Below are 20,908 nucleotides of genomic sequence, written 5' to 3' on the forward strand. Positions count from 1 at the left end.
CTCTGTCCCTGAGGGGAGGTGTCTGACCCCAGAGAAAGGCTGTGCTCCTTTGTACATCTGGCTTCCCTCCACCACCCCATCTTGAAATGCTTCCATCAGGGACATTGATTGAAGTTAAAATTGGTTCTGAGGAAAATACGTACTAAACATAAGAAGCTAATAAACACACAGAAAAAATGATTAGCAGCAGAAGCACACCAGAAATGGCTATGAAAACAACAGAGTATCTTAAAGCAGCTTTTTCACCTGGTAGAGATGTAGTCATGCACCTTTGAAACAAGCTTACCTTTGTTCTGTTTACATGTAATGCTGGGTATGAGCATCTTGGTAGGCTCAACATAAACAATTCTGATCGCAGATTCGTTTTTTTACAATACTGAAAGAAGAAAAATACACCAACAATATTAAAAACAAACAGAAAAACACCCCACAGCACTGCCTTTGCTCCAAATGAAGGATCATGTCTACCAGGGTGAGGCGATCATCCTTCCGTGTTGCCCGCATCACATGCCTGTGTATGAAACAATCCATGACGCATTCCATTTATCTGGTACTTTCATCAGAAGCCCATCCTAACACAGTGATCTTCTAGCAATTGCTCCACCAAGAATGAACGGGTAAGTGTGAGACCCCTTCTTCACTTTGCCGGTGGAAGAAACCATCAAGGCAGGCCACAGGACTCCAGATACAAATCTTCCTTTTGACATCCATCTGAAACGAAATGTTCCTAAGAGTCAAAACACAGAGAAGTAAGACATATTTCTCAGATGGATTATAGTTCCTATAACTTGCACAAGTATAACATCTCCAGTGACAAAGGTTGAGACTCCATTTATGGCGGCACCAATGCAAATCAGTAAGGAATTACTGACTGCAAACACCAGCCTTCTTGTGCTAACTGGTTGTCCTCCATGTGCTCTTTTATTCACAAGACATTGTCCATGAGTTGTGTCTTCATGCACGTGCTGCTCTTTGTAGGCTATGAAAACCATCAGGGGAAATGAGTGCACAGTTACCGCGGAGTGGGGTCTGTCCCTTTCAGTACTTTAGGAGGTTGCTCCAGAGATCTGGTCCTAAAAACAGGATATTCTGAGACTTCAAAAAATTTGGGACCCTTCTTTGGTTCCTTGGATGAGTTTCAGTGGCACTTTCTGAGTTCTTTTTTGTTTAGTATGGGGCTTCCCTGGTGGCTCAGAGGTTAAAGCGTCTGCCTCCAATGCGGGAGACCCAGGTTTGATCCCTGGGTCGGGACGATCCCCTGGAGAAGGAAATGACAACCCACTCCAGTATTCTTGCCTGGAGAATCCCATGGACTGAGGAGCCTGGTGGGCTGCAGTCCACGGGGTCACAAAGAGTTGGACATGACTGACTTTACTTACTTACTTACTTGTGTTTATTGAATTTGTTACAATATTGCTTCTGTTGTTGATTTTTTTTTTTTTTTTGCCACAAGGCATGTGGGATCTTAATTCCCCAAGCAGGGATCAGACCCGCACCCCCTGCATTGGAAGGTGAAGTCTCAACCACTGGATCACCAGGGAAGTTCCCATGAGTTCATTCTATAGCAAACATATGTGAATGTGCTCCCAAAGGATCACTCTGATGATCTGACACAAATTCAGTCTAAGGCCTCACTATTTTTATGTAATTCATGGTCAGTCTTGGCGTTGAGGCAGGAAGATACTACATTGAATACTCCCTTCAAAGCAGGGGAGGGTGAAGTCTGTCAGTGAACATTTGGGATTTTCTGCCTTCTACCTGGACTGTTCCCCAGGGTCTCTAAAGGTCACTTACAGCTTTAAAGGCAGCTCTGCCAAAGGACTGGCAGTCAAGTCAGACCTTGAATATTTTTCCTAAAAGAGTACCCCTTTGTCCCTCTTTTACTTCTGACTAAAGCCTTCAGCTTCTACAGGTAATTGACAATGGTTTTTTTTTTTAAAAAACTGTGATGCCACAGGTCACTAGCACATTGTTAGGCTTGTCATATAGCCTCCTTTTTGTTGCAACTGGCACAAAGCCAGTTCAGAGCCATGAGCATGGTTTCCTTTAGCCAAGGTGATGCTGGGGATCCAGAACCATCCACGTCAGAAGAAAGAGAATTCGAGTGACCAACCTGGCATGCCCAGGACTGCAGGATTTCCTGGGATGTAGGACTTCCAGAGCTAACACTGAGCAAGTCCCCTGCAAGCCCAAACATGCTATTCACCTGATGGGGAAGGAATCATCTTTGCTACATTAGTACCACAGCCTTCAATTAGTAGAAACAATCCAGCTAAATCTAGCATGGAAGTCACAGCCTATTAAAATAGCTGGGACTTGACCAATCATCTACCTCCTCATTTTCACAAAGATACCAGACTCAGAGTGGCTGTCAACCTTTTCCCCGGGTCACACAGCTTGCTGGTATATCAGGAACCAGATCCCGGAATGCAACACTCCCAATATAGGGCACTTTCCACTGCACCACATTTTTTGCTTTGCTCTTATCGGTCTTGTAGAATGAGTTCGTCTGAATTTTCTTAGAGGACTTGGCTTTTAAAATGGTGAAAATCGCTGTTTATATTGGACAACACTTTTTTTTTTCATGTTGGGGTAGTGAATGGCATCAGGAGGCTGTAACTGGCCTCAACTGGCCATTCCCATTACTACATGGCATCCATTCCTGTCATTTTACAGCCCAGTGAAAAATCTTCAACACACAACCACTAGTCATCACGAGATGCCACCCTTGGTGGAGATGATCACATGCCAGGACGATGTACCCCTGGGTGACCGGCTGGTTTGTGACTAGCTCACAGGCACACAGATTAGCATCTACAAAGTGCATGAAAATCTTGCTTCTTCATACCTTAGATTCTTTCAGGGGGAAGACATAAGATGCCTGTTCTACAAAGTTGAGGTTAAGGTAGAAAACAATCAGTTCTAAGCACTTTACAGGTATCATCTTATTTAATCCTCATCACCTCCTCTGAGTTACTATCATCCCATTTCACATACAAGGGAACTGAAGCATAGAGGGGTAATTAGCCAGCTCCCAAAGGTTCTGTTGTTGTTAACTCTAGTAAGCAGTGGAGGGTTCTGAGCCTCACGCTCTTTCAGAAGAGAAATCAAGAGCTCAGGAGAGCAAACCAATCCAGAACGTGGACTCTGGAAGGCAAGGGGAAAGGTGGAGGGCTGTGTTCCTGAGGTGCAGGAGATAAACCAATATGGTGACGATCTGCAGTAAAAGGAGCAACTCTGTTGACTTCTGCGTGCAGTGCACACAAAGGATAACGTAGTATGTTCTGGCCCGACCTCCATCTTCATCGGCTATCCTCACTTAACCATAGTAAGTACCAAACACCTTACACTGTCCTGCATCAGTCCACGCTGGAGTACAGCCACTGGTACTGGAAAATCCCACCATGATGTACCATCGGTAAGAGTCCCTTCACAGAGTTCCTTCTTAGCTCCCCAGCCTCACTTGATCCTCTGAACCCCTTAGTATTGCATCTTCCCCTTTGACTTTTAGCCCGTTCACCCAGGAGCTCAGCCAGTGGGTTGGATAGGACCCACCACATGAAATCAAACACTTCTGAAGAAGTGTGACAGCATTAATGAAGTGAAACTGGCAAGTTGGTGAAGTGATTTTGATATTTCCATCTCTCAATTTTCTTCCTCCCTTCTAGTACATTCTATCCTGTTCTGTCTTAAACTGTGATCTTCTGCAGTGGGCTTAGTTTTAGTTCTTTATATTTAACTGGGAATGTATTTCACTGGCACCATTTAAGACAGAATGGTGCCACTCTCAGCATTAGCCACACATTTAAGCTGAGCTTTCCTGGGACAACCGTAATTAGAAATTTACTTTGTCCCCACAAGAGTAACTTAAAGCATCATAGAACAGGTAGTTGTTTTATGTGAGAACAAAACTCTTCCTGGTGCTTCGGAAATCAAAGCATGTGAAAAACTTTTAAGGGGCCTACATTTAGGTTTGATCAGTTCCAACTATGAACACCACTACTTTGATGTGAAAACACACAGTGCAGTCTTCAATTTTATAGGAAACATCTAGAATTCTTAAGTGGCCCAGATACTATGCTTTGGGGCAAGGAAACTGCTCACCAGTTCTTCAGAAACACCTTCAAAATGGAGAAGAGCTGACTTCAATGAACTTCTGCTTTTTCTATAATTTTATATGCTGGGCTCTAGCCATGCTGTACCAAACACTTCAAGGTACCCCATTAAAAAAACAAAAGGTTACTCCATCAAAACATATTACTCCATAATGATTATACAAGGTATGAAAGAAAAAAGGAGCATGATTTTATTGAAATCTTTTAGTACAGTGTTGGAAGATCTTCGAATCCTATATTCTAAAGCAATACAAGCACTGCAAATGATGTAGTTCCTGAATCTAGTTGACATCTCTACCACAGGAAAGTTATCATACAAATCTCTTGAAGCTGATGGATGTAATTTAAGTTGAAAATGGAGCAACTTTGGTATATTCGTATTTCTCTGGATCCCCTTTTTGGCTAGATGTACACCAAGTCAATTGCCATTCAGCAGAGTTGGACAGAACCAGTATGTTTGGTGGTTTCATTGAAATGTTTCTGCACGAGCAGCAAGGGATTGCATGAGCTCAAATTAAGCAGCTCTCAAGGCCGTCTTCATCCTCTTTCTTTGAACTGGACCATCAAATGTCACTGCGTAGGACTAAGTCTAGTCTACTTAGTTGACAGATGTACCAGAAGTACTTTAAAATACAAAAGTGAAACTAAATAACCATGGAAACAATCAGCTCTTAGAGAATGACAACATCACTTTTTTAATATCTTTATCTGAATATCATTTTTGAAAATGAATTTTAAAATTATATGTCAGCTCTATAACACATTTAGATCTATGTGTTGGACTAAATCTTCGATGAAATCACTGCTTTAAATCAACTGGTTTTAGTCACTGTTAACGTGTCTATGATGGGATGCCAAGATGTCTAGTTGTGTGCATTCATAACTACATTTTCATTCCACAGAAATTGAAGAAATACAGATTATCACTCATTTGTCAAAAAGAAAAATTACATACATCTCAATAGACTCTTTATATATCTCAAATCAACTATGTCTAGATAGAGTCCATCATATCGCATAGCTGACTTCAGCCATTTTAAGGTACTAGTTTCTGCAATGATTAAAACAATCTTTTAAAACTTTAATTTAACGTCTGCTGTGATGAAGTTTGAAATCTTAAAGATTGCTAATCAGGTTTGTTAATCATTTAAAGAGACCTCATTTTTCCACCCACTGAATTTAGATCCAAGACTTTCCTCTGAGTTTTGAGATCCAGCAGGAGGAGGAGACTTTTCTTTTTCCTGGGCTTTGTCTATGTAGGCATGTTTTCTTTTTTGTGGGTGGAAGCACTCAGCTGGTTGTCCACCAACGTGCCTTTAGTACAATTCAGAGTTGCTGCTTGCTGCCTGCCACCGAGGAGGGAGCACCTCACTCAGGAGCCGTCAAAGGTCACCTGTGAATAAAGCTCTCTTCCCTCCACCATCTCGTTGGGCCACCACTGAACATTCACTTCATGGAGCAACTAATGCTTACCTATTTGTCCTTTATTTGGTAGGCCCTTCTCACCTATGTAACAGCTTTAGCTAAAATAATCTATTGCCTAGAATGTCTGCTACTTGTGATTACAAAAGACCAAAGACCTCGAGGTCACCACTAAGGAAATAATGTTTAAACGTGTATTTGGAGGCACCCACCAAAAATGTACCCTTTTATCATGTCAAAAAAAAATAGAGATGGGACTAGTAAAGCTGAGAGGACTTAGGAAAGAAGTCTTTGTTGTGGTGGAGATCCACAACATGAAACTCTTGGGGAAAAAGGAAGAGTAAAAGCTAGAGCTAAAAACAGGATGTTAAAAAAAAACAAGACGGCAGGACATGAGGTGCATCCGGATGGACAGAGCTTGAACGTGACTGAACCTGGAGATTATCTCAAGAGTTTCTCAGTCAGATCTATTGCTGAACAAACTTCTGGAATTTTAGAACACTGTATTTCATGAAAGTGACAGTCATGCTTTTCAGAAGTGGCAATAAAAAAATACACTGCTTCTGAGGTGTCTATTGTTTACCAAAAATAAACGTGCCAGTGGCCATCTTCAGCTATTGATGCATTTTGTCCTAATTAAGCATAATGACTAAAATGGTTTCCTGGAAACCTGACCACTAAAAACAAATATTCAAAATTCAGGGTATTATTAATTCTCTAAGGTTCACTCAAAAGTGAAAGACTAATTTTCTACAGGGTTTCACCCAAATGTCCATAGACATTATCATTTTATATTTACAAAAAGGCTTTAATCTGAAGTGACCTTTGGTAGCCCCGAAATTCTTAAACTATGAACTTCCACAATGAAATTATAAACTTGAAAGTTGTGGCCTCAAAGTACTGACAGAACAAAGGGGGGAGAAAAAGGTCACTTATCACAACAAGTCAAGGTAACAAAAACATTTCTCCTTTAAGATTGTTCACTTAAAAGATCAAATAACCACTGCCCTCCCCACTAAAGTGAAAATAAATGGTCGAGATCTTTAAGAGGGGGAAAACAGTGGCCTTGGAGTATACATAGACCTGATGCTTTCGCATTAACATAACTGCTCAGTCCCAAAGCTAAAAAAATCAGACAAATGCACGCAAGTTAGAAGCCAGAGCAGGCTTTCTCCACACCTCACATCTTTACAGTGGGACATGGCTGAACAGGTAAGACACAGATTCACCGTTGTGGGTCCTTCGGATCGCTTCAGCCAAGATCATCGAAATGTCAATAACCTAAACACCAGTGAAAAGACAGACAAGGGGAGAGGAAAGTGGGACATCTCAGTGACGTTTAATTAGAAACATAGAAGCCAGAAAGCCTAGAAAAGCTTTCTCCAGCACATAAGATGTGCTACTAGTAAACCCCCACCCCACATGCACGTCTTCTGAGAGGACAGTTTGTGCCTGTCTTCAGAGTACAGTCCTGGGTGAGGGATCCTGGAAGTGAGATTTTACAGTGTAGATACTTCAAAGGCTGTTCAGGGCTGCTGTTAACCAGAGACATCCTTTTCTTCGGGTGTTTGTTGTTTTTAAATTATTTTTCCTCAATCATCACATGGAAGATTTTTGTCTCTTGGTTTCTGAAAACACAGATACTATAGCATCTAACAATACAGCTGTAATCACCTAACTTCAAGGTCAGCATTAGAACAGCCATAGACAATGGAGAAGGCGATGGCACCCCACTCCAGGACTCTTGCCTGGAAAATCCCATGGACGGAGGAGCCTGGGAGGCTGCAGTCCATGGGGTCGCTAAGAGTCAGACATGACTAGCGACTTCACTTTCACTTTTCACTTTCCTGCATTGGAGAAGGAAATGGTAACCCACTCCAGTGTTTTTGCCTGGAGAATCCCAGGGACAGCAGAGCCTGGTGGGCTGCCGTCTGTGGGGTCGCACAGAGTCGGACACGACTGAAGCGACTTAGCAGCAGCAGACAATGCATAAATGCATAGGCATGGCTGTGTTACAATAAAACTTTATTTACAAAAGCAAATGGTGGGCTGGATTGGGCCTGCGGGCCTTAATTTACTGACTCTCAACTACTGAGAATCAGACATGAAAATCTAAGGCAAAGCTATTTTGACCATTTTTAAACAAATCTCCTGGGGCCAAATGAACTGCATTGCTCTCTGATAGATGAAAAATCACAAGGCAGATGACTCTGATCCGTCTTCATGCTCTAATGACAGGAATGGAGGCTTCCAGCAATGAAAGGACTTGCCAAGGTTCACCAAGCTACAGAGGCCAAACAAGAATTCAAACCCTTCGACTTATTTCAAGCCAACTGGTATACAGCAATCATTGCCACCTCTCTGGGGGCCCCCAAGTCAGGAGGGATAGGAGTAAACCCTTGATACAGCCTTATCATTTCAAACAGAAACCTTGCACCCATTAAACATTAACTCCCTAATGCCGCTCCTGGCAACCACCACTCTACTTCCCCTTTCTATGCATCTGACTACTCTAGGGCTCTCAGGTTAAGTGGAATCTAGTTTAAATATCACACAGCATTTGTCCTTTTGTGACTGGCTTCTTTCATTTAGCATACCATTTTCAAGGTTCATCCATGTTACTGCATGTGTCAGAATTTCCTTCCTTTTTAAGACCGAGGAATGTTTCACTGTATGAAGAGACCACACTTTGGTTACCCGTTCAACTGGCGGTGGTCAGTTTGGTCATTTCCGCCTTTTGACTACTGCAACTAGGGCCTGCTATGAATGTTTGTGTACAAGGTTTTGTTGAACACCCATTTTCAGATTCGGGGGAATAATCCTAGAGGCAGACTTGGTGATGGTAATTCTGTTTAGCTTTAGCACAGTCTGTTTCTTAATGGTCTTTACTGTGGCTTTATTCACTTACTATTTATAACTTTGACCTCTGCTGATCCCAGCTTTTCCCAGATATCTAACATGTATCAGACCTTCCCATTACAGGAAGCTACAACCTCTGCCAACATCTGCCTTAGCAAGGGGTCACACCTGCAAGATGCAATGTTATTTTTCGAGATGTGAGCTCAGTGTCTCATTGCATGGCTCTGCCAGCAGTATAGCCAGTACCTGAATCTTGGAGCAGTGTTTCATCTTGTCCTCTTGGGGAATAGTGTTTGTCACAACAACAGCCTCAAAGGCAGCATTATTTATTCTGGAAATAGCTGGCCCAGAGAAGATCCCATGGGTAAGGATAGCATACACTTTGGTGGCTCCAGCTGAGAGTAGTCTATAAAATAAAAGATAAAAAAGTCAAGTGCACACAAATATTCTTGAAACATTCTCCCCTTTGTGTGAATTCAGAAGCAATAGTGTGTTCCATATAGGAAAACATGAAACCAATTTCACTCACATTTATTAGTCTAAAACATGATCTTTTAAGCTATGTGCTGACCAAACACTTTGTATTTCCTTACATCAGGGATTATCACCCTTGGCTTTGGGCCCAGACAATTCTTTGTTGTGAAGCACACATCCCTGGCCTCTACCCAATAGCAACACCTCTCCCCTCAGTTGTCACAACCAAAAATGTCTCCCGACATTGTCAAATGTCTCCCAGGAAACAAAACTGCCCAGGTTTAAAAGAGCAAAGCCAAAACGTCACATGTTGACATACAATCAATACAAAAAAGTGAGCTATTCTACACTCTTAGTTTTGCTCTGTCTTAGAAACCTACTGTGCACTGTGCCCTCCCAGCACATCTCAGTCCATGCATTCTGCAGCCATGCACAGGTGGGCAGCGGCTCCTAGGTAGGATAGCCCAGCTCTAAGTCTCTGGAAGCCCACAGCTGAGAAAGCTGGAGTGAAAGCGAGCACAAGGGAGGGAGGGCCTGAAGAGGCCAAAAGACTATCTTTTCCCCTCTGTGCTCAGTTTCAGAAGCATCTTCTCTGAACTTTTTAAAAAATACACTGCAAGTAAAACCTTGAAAAGGAACACTGGGCCATAAAGGACCATGGTTTTTTCCCTACCAAGACAAAAAGAAATGGGCCTAGAAATTGACTTCGGTCTGAAAATCCACTACTAAGCAATCAGTAATAATTAGGAGGATGGAGCCTGGTTTTTAGCAGCTGATGCTTCTCCTTTCTTCATGAGATGGCCTAGCACTCTCCTGAAGGGTCCAGAAGCACCCTCATACTTGTCCGCAGCATGGCAGATGGTGCCACAGGTGTCGGCCATGTCATCCACAAGGATGGCCACGCGGTCCTTCACGTCGCCCACCAGGACCATCCGGTCCACTTCATTCGCCTTCTTCCTCTCCTTGTGAATCAGTGCAAACTCCACGTTCAACCTGTCTGCAATTGATGTGACCCTGCTCAGAGACATATACAAACACAGACTTAGTGAACACAGACTTCTGGTTATTGCGGGGGGTGGGGGGGAGGCTGGGGAGAAGGGATAGTTAGGAAGTTTGGGGTGGACACGTATACACTGGTGTATGTCAAATGGATAAACAACAAGGATCTACTGTATAGCATAGGGAACTCTGCTCAATATTATGCAACAAACTAAATGGGAAGAGAATTTGAGAAAGAATAGAAACGTGTAAATAAATAACTGAATCACTTTCCTGTCCTCCTGAAACTAACACAACACTGTTAGCCAACTATACTCCAACATAAAATTAAAAGTTAAAAAGATACATAGGGAAAAGAAGGAAAAGAATTGCAGCTGAAATCTGAAAACACATTCCCAAAATTACATTAGAAAACTCTCAGTTTACAAAATAAGAAAAAAAAATCATAGATGTGTCAAATATTGTCGAAACAAAAAAGACTGTGCTCTTCACAGCCGTATTTTAGGACTATTGTAACCAGCCCCACTCAAGATAATGCAGGAATCAGGCCTCGCCTGAAAAGCCGGGACTGGTGTGGGGTATGTGTTAAGCAACCGACAGGAAGGAATGTGCCAGGACACGGCCTTGTGCCTGAGGGCAGCTCGGGAAGAAAGCCAGGGCACCTTGACCACGGTCTAAAACTCCTGACACTCAACAGGTTGGTGTTTATGGGCATCTTTTAAAGTCAGAGGCCCGAATGAAAGCAAATTATTTAGAAACTTCTAACTGCTTAGTTTGGGGAGCAGCCATGAGGGACAAAGTCCTGTTTAGCGAAGCCACGTAAGCTGCAGGCTTATGACAAAGAGCTTGGCTACACTTGAGGCCTCTGAGATTGTAATCACAGTCTAGGCCTCTGCCCATCTACAGCAAATGCTCAAAGTCATCAGCCCTGAAAGGCCTGAACTGGCTAAAGGAGAAGTTGGCAGGCTAGGCTTGCTGCTGAGCCCAGGACATTCTACATTTTTCCTGTGAAGAATAGATTTCAATGATCAAACTTAGCATAAAATAATCCCACTGACATAAGGGAACATGAAATATCCTGTTTCACTTCTTAAAATGACAGTCTCTTATTATGCAATGCAGCTGAAAAAAAATTTTTTCAAGGACCAAAACACAGACTCAGACACAACCCAATTTAGTATGCAGTGACTAGAGGATACAACCTCTGGATGCTTAAGTCCTGGTACCAAAATGGTGACCAAGTAGAGCCTGACCAAATCATTGAGAAGAACCCACTTTCTGGGGCCAAGAGGACAGCAGGAAGGGGACTGTGTACCACGGGTTACCCCTGTTTGTTTCCGAGAACATTCAACAACTGGTATCATTTTTAACTGTGGTAGAAAAAGTTATACATATTATATACATAGAGGTGTGTATACCTAATAGAATTTGAAAGCTGACAAAAATTTTGCCCCATAATCGCCTTAAAACATATATATACTACTCTCTGTATGCCAATTTCATAAAAGATATGCCCTTTAAACTCCAATTAAGGAAAGCTAGTTTCTCAGAACATAAGACAGATTTTGCCAAGAAAAGCCTCTTGAACACCTTACGTATGAGCATATATATTAAAATTTTGTTTCTATGTAAGGGTCAGGAAGACCTCGGTACAGCAGGGCCCAGGTCCACAGCCTTACACGGGGACGTGCCACCACATGGGCTGAAGGTGGCATCACCTGTGTTCACATGTCTGCCAGGTGATCTGCTCTCCTGAGCCAGCGAATAAACACACCAGCAGGGGGTGCAGCGGCCTGAGTGGGAAGGAAGCTGAGCTATGCAGTTTGGTGGGTAGGGTGGGGGTCAGGGGGACAGAGGAAGGCATGGAACATGAGTGGGGAGCCCCAGCCACTTCAGGTACCCAGTGGTAACGTCAGAAGCAGACAATCAGGGAAACCATTCCTGCAAAAAAGCTCCAGGGTTTTGACAATATCCCTATTTCTCCACAGGTTCCAATGCTTCTCTTCCAGGTGTACAGCTGTGACTTACTGCCTATTCCTAACATATGGTTGTTGAGACAGGGTATCATACAGAAATCTCAGGTGGAAAAAGCTAGAACAACAACAAAAATACATAGTTTGATTTCTATTTCTTCTGGATACACCATTACAGTCTTTACCAAAGAAAAAGAAAAAAAAAAAAAGGCAAATCTGAATTAGTTAGTGCAACTTCCCGAACCAGTTTTATGTGAATACTGACCATCTCAACAGTGGCATGCTTTCTTCCTAAGGTGTATTTTTTCTCAGCTTCAAAGACTACCCACAAGTGACCTCTTGTGGTGATATTAAGTTTTACCTGAAACAAATGAAGCTTCAAAGTTTTTTCTACAGCAAGTCCCAATTTCTCAGACACCTATTTTTATCTGTGTATGTGAAAAACAACTTATCACATCAAGCAAATAAGTCACAGATAATGTCAACTGCATGTATCATGTGTTACTTGCGAGGCTATTTTGTTGGATGGGGAACAGCTTACTCCAGGATATGTGAGATGTGTAGCAAAAATTTAAGGGAAAAGACAGAGGTGACAAGAACTCTGAAATGCACGCCCTTAAAAAGTTTGCCTTTCCCGGCAGAGAGGGAGCAGCAGGGTAGTCTGAGTGGAACTGATCTGAAGGGGCTCTGAACAAAAACAACATCTTGCTGCTGGCCTAGCTAGCTGATTCTGTTATTATTCTTTTTTTTTAGCAGGGGTTAGCAAGTACATGAGGGAACCCAGCATATCATAAAAGATGGTACTTCAAGTCAAAGGGAGAAGAATTGATTACTTAACAGTTTGGGGACAATCTAGATAGCTGGGGACAGGGGAACTTGGATTCTTCATTCACTGTTTATTCCAAAACATGTTTCAGATGGAAGAAAAATCAAAATATTAAAAAGGAAAAAAGCAACCCTTAAAATATGTAAAATCAGAGGAGAGGAAAAATGTTAAGGGTGAATCTTTCATAAACCCAGAAGCCATAATTTGAAAGAGATAAACATAACTACATAAGAATGTTTTAAGAGTCTTGCAGAGAAGAAAAACACAAGAAGTGAAAAACTTGAATTATTTGCTACACAGAGAAGCAAAGATGTCACTTCCTGCCTGCATAGAACTTCTAACAAACCAGAGGAAGAGGCCTCCAGCTGATAGAACAAGCAAAAGGTACGAACAAAAAATAAACATGCTGGAAAGAGCGCTCAACCTTATTCACAGCAACTGGAATTAACAGGAAGACATGCTCTGTACCACTCAGCTGATCTGTAAAGTAAAAGAAGTTTGATCAAGTGCTGAGCGAATGAACCTGTGTACGAAGTCACTGACATGCATAGTCGGGAATGTCAACTGTTCTCTTCCTTCTTAACTGAAGTATACTTGATTTACAATGGTGTGTTAGTTTCGGGTATACAGCAAAGTGATTCAGTAATACATATGTGTATGTGTATATATATATATACACTTTTTCAGATTCTTTTCTATTATGGTTTATTATAAGATATTGCATACACTTCCCTGTGCTATACAGTAGGTTCTCGCTTGTCTATTTTATACACAGTAGTTTTATCTGCTGATCCCAATGTTTTATCTTCTTTGAAAGACCCAATTTTGACCCTGTCCATCAAAACCGAAATAGCTCATGCTCTTGGACTTGGTGACAGTAGTTCTAGGGACACTTGTACTTCCACTACTTGCACATGTATAGGAAACGTGAAAGTGAGTGTCATGCTGCAGGAACGTGCCTAAGAACACCAACAACAGCACCAACTCAAGAGGAATGAGAGACTGGCTAAAGGAATCCCTACGCCTACACACAAGGGCCTATTGCTGCTGCTGCTGCTGCTGCTGCTAAGTCGCTTCAGTCGTGTCTGACTCTGTGCAACCCCATAGATGGCAGCCCACCAGGCTCCCCCATCCCTGGGATTTTACCCAGCCACAAAAACCAAGAAAGCCGAGCTCCTGGAGCACAGCTGTGGAATGCTTGCTAAGGTGGAACACGTTTTTAAAAAACACAGAGAAGAAGTATGTGCAGTGTATTATCATCTGTGTGAAATAAAAAGGGAGATACATGTTTAGATAGCATTTCCAAATGCTATTGGAAAGACTTCACCTCATCCAAAAATAAAAAAAAACAAATGGAAGGGAGCTGGGATGGGAAAAGACAAGGCCACACAAGTCTGAGGACGGAGCTCTCTTCACCTCGCCTTTCCTGGCAGAGAGCCCTCTCCCCACCAGAGAAGCAGCTGCACTTCTATCCGGGGACCGAGTCTGGAGGCTCGGCGCGCAGCACAGCACAGCACCCTATCGAATCGGCGTTCCACCGCCTTCACCCTGATCCTCAACTGTCTCTGCTGACTGCTCAGTACCCTTCCTGAGGCCATTCAGTGGGCCTGCACTCTGGTGCTTTCAGTGTCAAGCCAGTTTCTGGCCAGCATCCTCCTTTGCCAGCCTAGCACTGTTCTGTGGCCCCACGAGGTGGGCTGCCTGCCACCCAGTCATCTGCAAGCACAGGCTCTCCGGGGGCTGCACCCTCTCGCTTTCCTAACTTGGATCATCAGGTGGTCTTTATCGCACGAGGTGGTCTTCGGCAGGGAGTATTTCCTGAACAGCTGGGCTTGTGGAATTCTCCCTCTGCCGTTCTGCAGCCTGGGGTCCATCTTCCCAGCACTGGGACCCCCACACCAGGGTGCAAGTGCAAATCCCACCACACATCCAGCCGTGGCATAGACCCTGGGCTGGCGCTCTCGCAGGTGGCACCTTTCTCCCTGCCCTCTCCCTTCTCTCCTGAGGCTCCCCTGTGGGCACTAGTGTCTGCCGAGCCACCCGTCTCTTCCTGGATCTGATCCATCACCCAGGTTACCCTGAGCACAGCTCTCAGCCTTTTTTTATTTCTTGGCCACAGGTATCTCCCTTTCCCTGGCAGTTCAGTTGGTAAAGAACCCACCTGCAATGCAGGAGACCCCGGTTTGATTCCTGGGTCGGGAAGATCTGCTAGAGAAGGGATAGGCTACCCACTCCAGTATTCTAGACTGGAGAATTCCATGGACTCTATAGTCCATGGGGTTGCAAAGAGTCAGACACGACTGAGCGACTTTCACTCACTCACTCATCTCCCTTTCTCTCAGGCTGCTCTGTGGACAGGGATTTTAAAACTGTTTTATTTTGGCTTCCATTGCTAAGTGTTTGTAGTAAGAAGGCCGAGCTTGGTCAGTTGTGTTGTGAAGTGAAAGCCTTATTTTCTAATTAGACTCATGGCTTCTATCATCAGAAATAAAAGTTTTTTTAAAAACTCAGAACACTCTTTGCTGAAAATAAATGTTTATGTGTATTTTTTTTTTCTTTCGTGAGTGATGAAATGTTACAGATGACAGCTCTCTGCTCTGGAGGTGAAGCCTGTTGGCTACTTACTTGGTCATCTGCAAAATAAACTGGTAAGTCATTTAAGACATGCTTCCTTACCTAACACATACAGCAAGGAAAAAGCAGTTAGCAAACCCAGAAACCTGCCTTGTACCACCTGAGCCTGTGCAATACCTTTTGGCGCCCCCGGCGTCAGGTGAAACAATGATACAATTTTTCCAGTCGGTGATATTCTCCCGAATCCACTGCAGGACTGCAGGCTCTGCGTACAAGTTATCCACGGGGATATCAAAGAAGCCCTAAGGAGAGAAGTGGGTGTCACGTTATAACAGGGCTTTTTTTAAAAGATCTTCTCTGCCATGAAATAAAATTAGAATTTTTTATTCAAAAGAAGCCTTTTCAACAGATTCCCCTTTTACTTCTTTTTAAAAATATTTTTTTCAATTGAAGTATACATTGTATTTCTTTTTTAAAAATGTTTTTGTAACTGAAGTATAGTTGATTGACAATGCTGTGTTAGTTTCAGGTATACAGCAAAGTGATTCAGACATATATATATATATATATTCTAAGATTCTCTTCTGTTATATGTTACTACAAGATGCTGAATATAGTTCCCTGCGCTATACAGTGGGTTCTTGTTCTGTATCTATTTTATATTTTATCCTTCCCTCCACATTTTCCCTTTGGTAACTGTAAGTTTCTTTTTTATGTCTGTACAGACTCTCTTTTCTTAATTCAAATGGAATTAAATCAAAAGACAGATATGTTCCAGAAGCAGATTTCAGTTCAGCTGGTATCTTTGGGGACATGGTCTATTACCTTATGATCACCTCTATTCTAAGAAAAGGAGACTGGCTTTGTAGATCAGTGGGGGAAAGATTTGCTTAAAGCAAATCTTAAGCACCTTATTGTAAGCCAAATAATTCACAGTTCACTATACTGCAGGGCAGGCATACTGTAATTTGGCCTGTTTTATAGATGAAGAAACTAAGTTATGAAGAGTATTTAAAAACTTAACAACTCTCCCATTCAAATTATTGGCAGAAGTTGAGGTAGAATTACAGAGTTTACTACCAAGAAGCCATTCCTGCTCCTCCAAAAGTGAGTGGAGGCAAGGTGGTGGTGGAGACAGGCGATATCAATGTTAAATTATCTAAGTTCGGTAAAAAAGACGAAAATCCCAGAGAGTCGCCATATACAAACTGAAAAACACAAGTAGTGTTACCTCCTTTGAAAACTAACCTAACAGAGAGTTAGGATTTAACCACTTGCATTAAGTCTTCCCTATAACCAAGAACAAAGAAAATGCTGGAACCTGGATCTGAGAGGCATGCAGGTCCATGGTGATGATGTGATCCGCTCCAGCAACAGAGAGCATATTGGCCACAAGCTTTGCTGAAATCGGAGCACGGCTCTAAAATACAAAGGCACAACTTTTATAATAAGGGAGAGATAGTGACATCCAGATTTCTCCCACTGAGATCTACAGGAGAAAGATGAATCACAGATGCGTTATCACACGTGAAGAGAAGTAACATTAATAATTTAATTCCTCAATAATTTGAATTTAGTAATTTAAATTATTTAATAAAGAAAGTTATAACAGCAAAAGAGACTCATCCCAGTTTTATTCACCAAATACTAATTATTTACTATCGGGAGACAGTATGCCCGACACTGGATACAGAAAACAAATATCAAAGAAGCAAATAATTAAAGATAAATACACATAATATCACAATTTATGTAATTCCAATTGTGACAACTAGGTAGAATAAAAGGTACTGAGAGAGAAAGTGAGAGGGAGACAGAGAGACACAGACAGACAATAGCATGAAGGACAAGAAGTCAACAGACATTAGTTGTCAGAGGCCCCTCTAAGGAAAGTGCTGCTTTTTTTTTTTTAAGTTCACAACTGAGCAATTTTAATTTTTTTTAATTTTTAATATAAATTTATTTATTTTAATTGGAGGCTAATTACTTTACAATATTGTATTGGTTTTGCCATACATCAACATGAATCCACCACGGCTGTACAGGAAAGTGCTTCTTAAGGCGAGGCCAGCAGAGATGGAGACTAGTGGTGCAGAAAGAGCCCATGTGACGTCATGGAGGCTGAGAGGTCACTCACATCCAGGGACGGACAAAGCCTAGTGTGGCTACCTGTGGGCCAGGATGCAGTGCAAGGGGATACCTGAAGGGAGGCAGGGCTACATTTTCAGAGCCCCAAAGGCCAGTCCTGAAAGCTGAGTTTCTGCACTACAGCTAGGAGCAAAGGCTGTTACGAGTTCAACAACAACCAGAAGGAAGAAAGAACAGCTTAAGGTGATGGATCAGCTGATATTTAGAGAAACAGACCGCAGTGTGACACTGTATCTTCTTGAAGGTAGCTAAGTTCTTCATAGTGCCACACCATAAGTGATGGACATGAACTCTGCCCACATCAAAACAATCCAAGGGACTATACAGGCATGATTAGGCCTACGGAAAGAGTTCAGTACTTTGCTATAAACCAAGCATTCCTACATACAACAAAAAAGAAAATGTAAGCTTAATAGAAGATTTAATTCAAACTTACAACGTTATGTTATGTAAGTTTCAATTATATCTCAAAACTGAAAGATTTCATTCAAAATAGTAACAAATGATCTCTGTTAAATACACAGACACGCACACAGTATATTTCTGTAAAAACATACACAGGAATTAAATCAAAATGTGAACCGATTACTTTTATTTTCTCTAGTATCATTCTTTTCTAAAAAAAGAAATTATATTTTATGATAATTCACACCCCTCCCATACACACTTTTTTTTTTCACACACAAAGAATGAGAGGAAACATCCCAAATGTTAACAGTAAATGTTTCCAGAAAGTGAGATGATGGGGAAATAGTTTTCTAATTTTTTGTGAATCATTCAACTTGCTCAACTCACTCAGGTTTTTTCATCATGTAACCCCCTTGCTCTGTTCCACACTGTCCTTAAGATAAAAAGCCCTCCCGCCAGTGTGGCTCTAGCTACTTAGAAGTGGTGTGCCCTGCACCCTCAGCCTCAAAGAGGGGTCCTCCCCAGAGTGGGCTCTGGGCCCCCTCTCTCCCTCTTCTGGAGAACACTGTAAGCCTTGCTGTCTACACCCACACTCCCACCTTACCCTTAATCTGCCCCCATCTCTGCAGACCCTGTATGTCTGATCCCCCAGATCTGGTTCCAATCTCCAAACTTTAAGGCACTTGGAGAATTCCAGAGAGGAATGATCTGTCTGTTATAAAGGGACACAGCATTTGGCCCCCACCACGTGGGACCACCGTAAGCCACCTGCTTAAAGATGGACATCAGAAGATAGTTTACGTAGAATGCATAGTTCACAACTAGACTATGTGTCCCTCGAGCGCAAAGGATTGGTTTTGTAGATTTCTGCATCACCTGCAACCCCAGCTCTGTACCTTGCATATGACAGTTCTTCAATAAATATTTCATAACAGGATCTCTAGAACACCGAGTTTCCAAGGCTTAGTCATTCACCTCACTGACTGAGACAGTTATTTAGTTTAACAAAATTCCAGGGTAATTAAAAGAACAAATCCATCGCTGGGAATGCGATTCACTATGCTGATCAACTTCCTCTAAGTTGATAACCTGCAAAAAGATTCCTCTGTCTCTCCACGGCATCAAGCCATTCTTACTTCTGAGAGCTTAGAGCACAGGAGCAATTTCTAAATCAATACTTTCTGCTCTCCTTCAAACTCTGTTTTAGAAGTTAATTTTCAGACCATCTTTCACAATTTGCCTTAACACCCAACTGCATTCTGCAAGAAAAATGATTCACAAGTTTTAACTGACTTATGGCCAAGAAAGAGAAAATATTAGTATGAGATTTCAACAAAGGTTAAATGGTTAAAAATCAAATATTTTGTGAGCCAGACCAGTCTGGACAAAGATTCTCCAGAGAGTCCAGATTTCATTCAGCATATTAGCTGCTGCCCTGATAAAAAGCATAAACTTCACAAGCTTTAAAAATGGACAAGATAATAGAATTTGTGTCAGCACAACTGTCCTCAATTTTTCCAGTTAAGAAATCAAAAGAAACAATGTGATCATTGAAAATAGAGCATAACTTTGAAAATTTTGAAAAACAGCCCTCTGTGATTCCTTTTTTGCTATCAGTTTTTCTCCAACAATACAGCGTACCATTTCTGAATTCTGGGTTCCTTCTGCTACTACTGGTGTTAACTCTCAACTGCTATCGTGGCCTTGCTTCTGTGTTGCTGACAGTGATCACTTTGTCTCTTCTACCAGTGGTTAAGTTCAGAAAGTCGTGGGATTGTCTGATTGAGGTAGAAAAGAAAAGTGCCCACCATTTTGTTTCCAAGAAATGTACCGACAGCAAAGTGACTAAGTAACAGTGAAAGAAAGGAAAGAAACTGGTGTTCAAAATGGCCTCCACAAGAAAACCCATCTAAATGTCCAACAATGGAAGGTGGATCAAGAGATAGTCGGACAAAGCAGATTCAGGGGATAGTTAAGCCCACTGGGGGCTCTGGAGGGCTCTTGGCCCAGCACGATGGCAAGTGGAGGCCAGAGGCCAAGAGTGACCTCACACCCCCTGTGGGAGCAGGCGATCAGCCACACAGACCCTGCTGGTGTCTCTACATCATGATGATCAAATGGAAGAAACAAAGTTTGAAAATACAATCTTGGAACAAGAGGTAACTGCCAATCAGATATTTGCAAACAAAAAATGCAGGTGTCTCAGCATTTGTATCAGTTAAAAAGAAAGTTAGGGTAAAAAACACAAAGCAAAAAAACAAAAAACCAGCTAGGGTTTCAAACTGTTAACACAGTGGGAGATGGCCAAGTAATAATAAAAGGAGTAATTTACTGAAAAAGCAGAATGTATCAAATATCTTAGTGCCAAGTGCAAAGGCTACTAGAAATAAAAGGAAAATCTGATGACAAATGGCAGAATACAGAATTTACTAAACCTCCTGTTATGTAGAAGAGAGATGGTAGCAGAATATTAGCTTCTCTAGGACATAGACAAGAATGAAGATGCTGAATAATCCCATGGAAACGCACAAATGGGAGGAAGAGCTAGGACAACAGATTACACTGAGGGGACAAAAGAAATCAATTTAAATTTAGCAGCTAAAAATGCACATAAAACTTGCAAATCAAGTCTGGAATAAAAGCAGCTTGACAAATGATACGTGGGAGGTCATATGCCTCACTGGAGCAGATGGGACCTACACATAAGCTAAAGCCAAGTCACAAAGTGAAAGACACATACACACACACCTCCCCACATACTACACACACTCCAATATTTCATGGCAATGGCAATTACCTGCTATTCAATGTCCATAAATAAATGTTTTATAGACACACAGCTGTGTCCATTCATTTACATCCTGTCTCTGGCATACAACTAGAGCTTGGTAGTTACCACAGAGACCATGCAGACCTTCACAGGAAAAGCTTGCTGACCCTTTCTAACATATATGCTAAGTCACATTTCAAGTGCAGAATGCGGTTCTGGAGATCAAATTTTTAGTGGGCAATTCACTGACTAAGCTGTGTTCAGAAGAGTCTGGAAACCACACCTGAAGGAGTTGACATCGCTTTTGTTGAATTTGAAAATGATGGACAGGCTGGAGCTG

At 42.0% G+C, this 20,908-nt stretch overlaps 1 protein-coding gene across 2 annotated transcripts in view; it reads right to left on the reverse strand.

Annotated features, from left to right (window-relative positions):
• Window positions 1-224: 224 nt before the first annotated feature.
• The window catches only part of PRPS2 (phosphoribosyl pyrophosphate synthetase 2), a 28,023-nt gene continuing 7,339 nt past the window's right edge, over window positions 225-20,908 (reverse strand). The window contains exons 3-8 of one of the 2 annotated variants that reach the window (XM_040266464.1): window positions 16,564-16,662; window positions 15,420-15,544; window positions 9,711-9,884; window positions 8,643-8,802; window positions 6,717-6,818; window positions 225-711 (exon numbers count right to left, since the gene is read on the reverse strand). In XM_040266464.1, the coding sequence (XP_040122398.1) occupies window positions 6,726-6,818; window positions 8,643-8,802; window positions 9,711-9,884; window positions 15,420-15,544; window positions 16,564-16,662 (651 nt within the window). In that variant the 3' untranslated portion in view covers window positions 225-711; window positions 6,717-6,725. Of the gene's footprint in view, window positions 712-4,283; window positions 6,819-8,642; window positions 8,803-9,710; window positions 9,885-15,419; window positions 15,545-16,563; window positions 16,663-20,908 lie in introns of those variants that run through there. The other variant, XM_040266465.1, reaches the window with a different exon arrangement.

This window comes from Oryx dammah, unplaced genomic scaffold (genome assembly GCF_014754425.2).
Source record: "Oryx dammah isolate SB20612 unplaced genomic scaffold, SCBI_Odam_1.1 HiC_scaffold_23, whole genome shotgun sequence".
NCBI classification, from domain to species: domain Eukaryota; kingdom Metazoa; phylum Chordata; class Mammalia; order Artiodactyla; family Bovidae; genus Oryx; species Oryx dammah.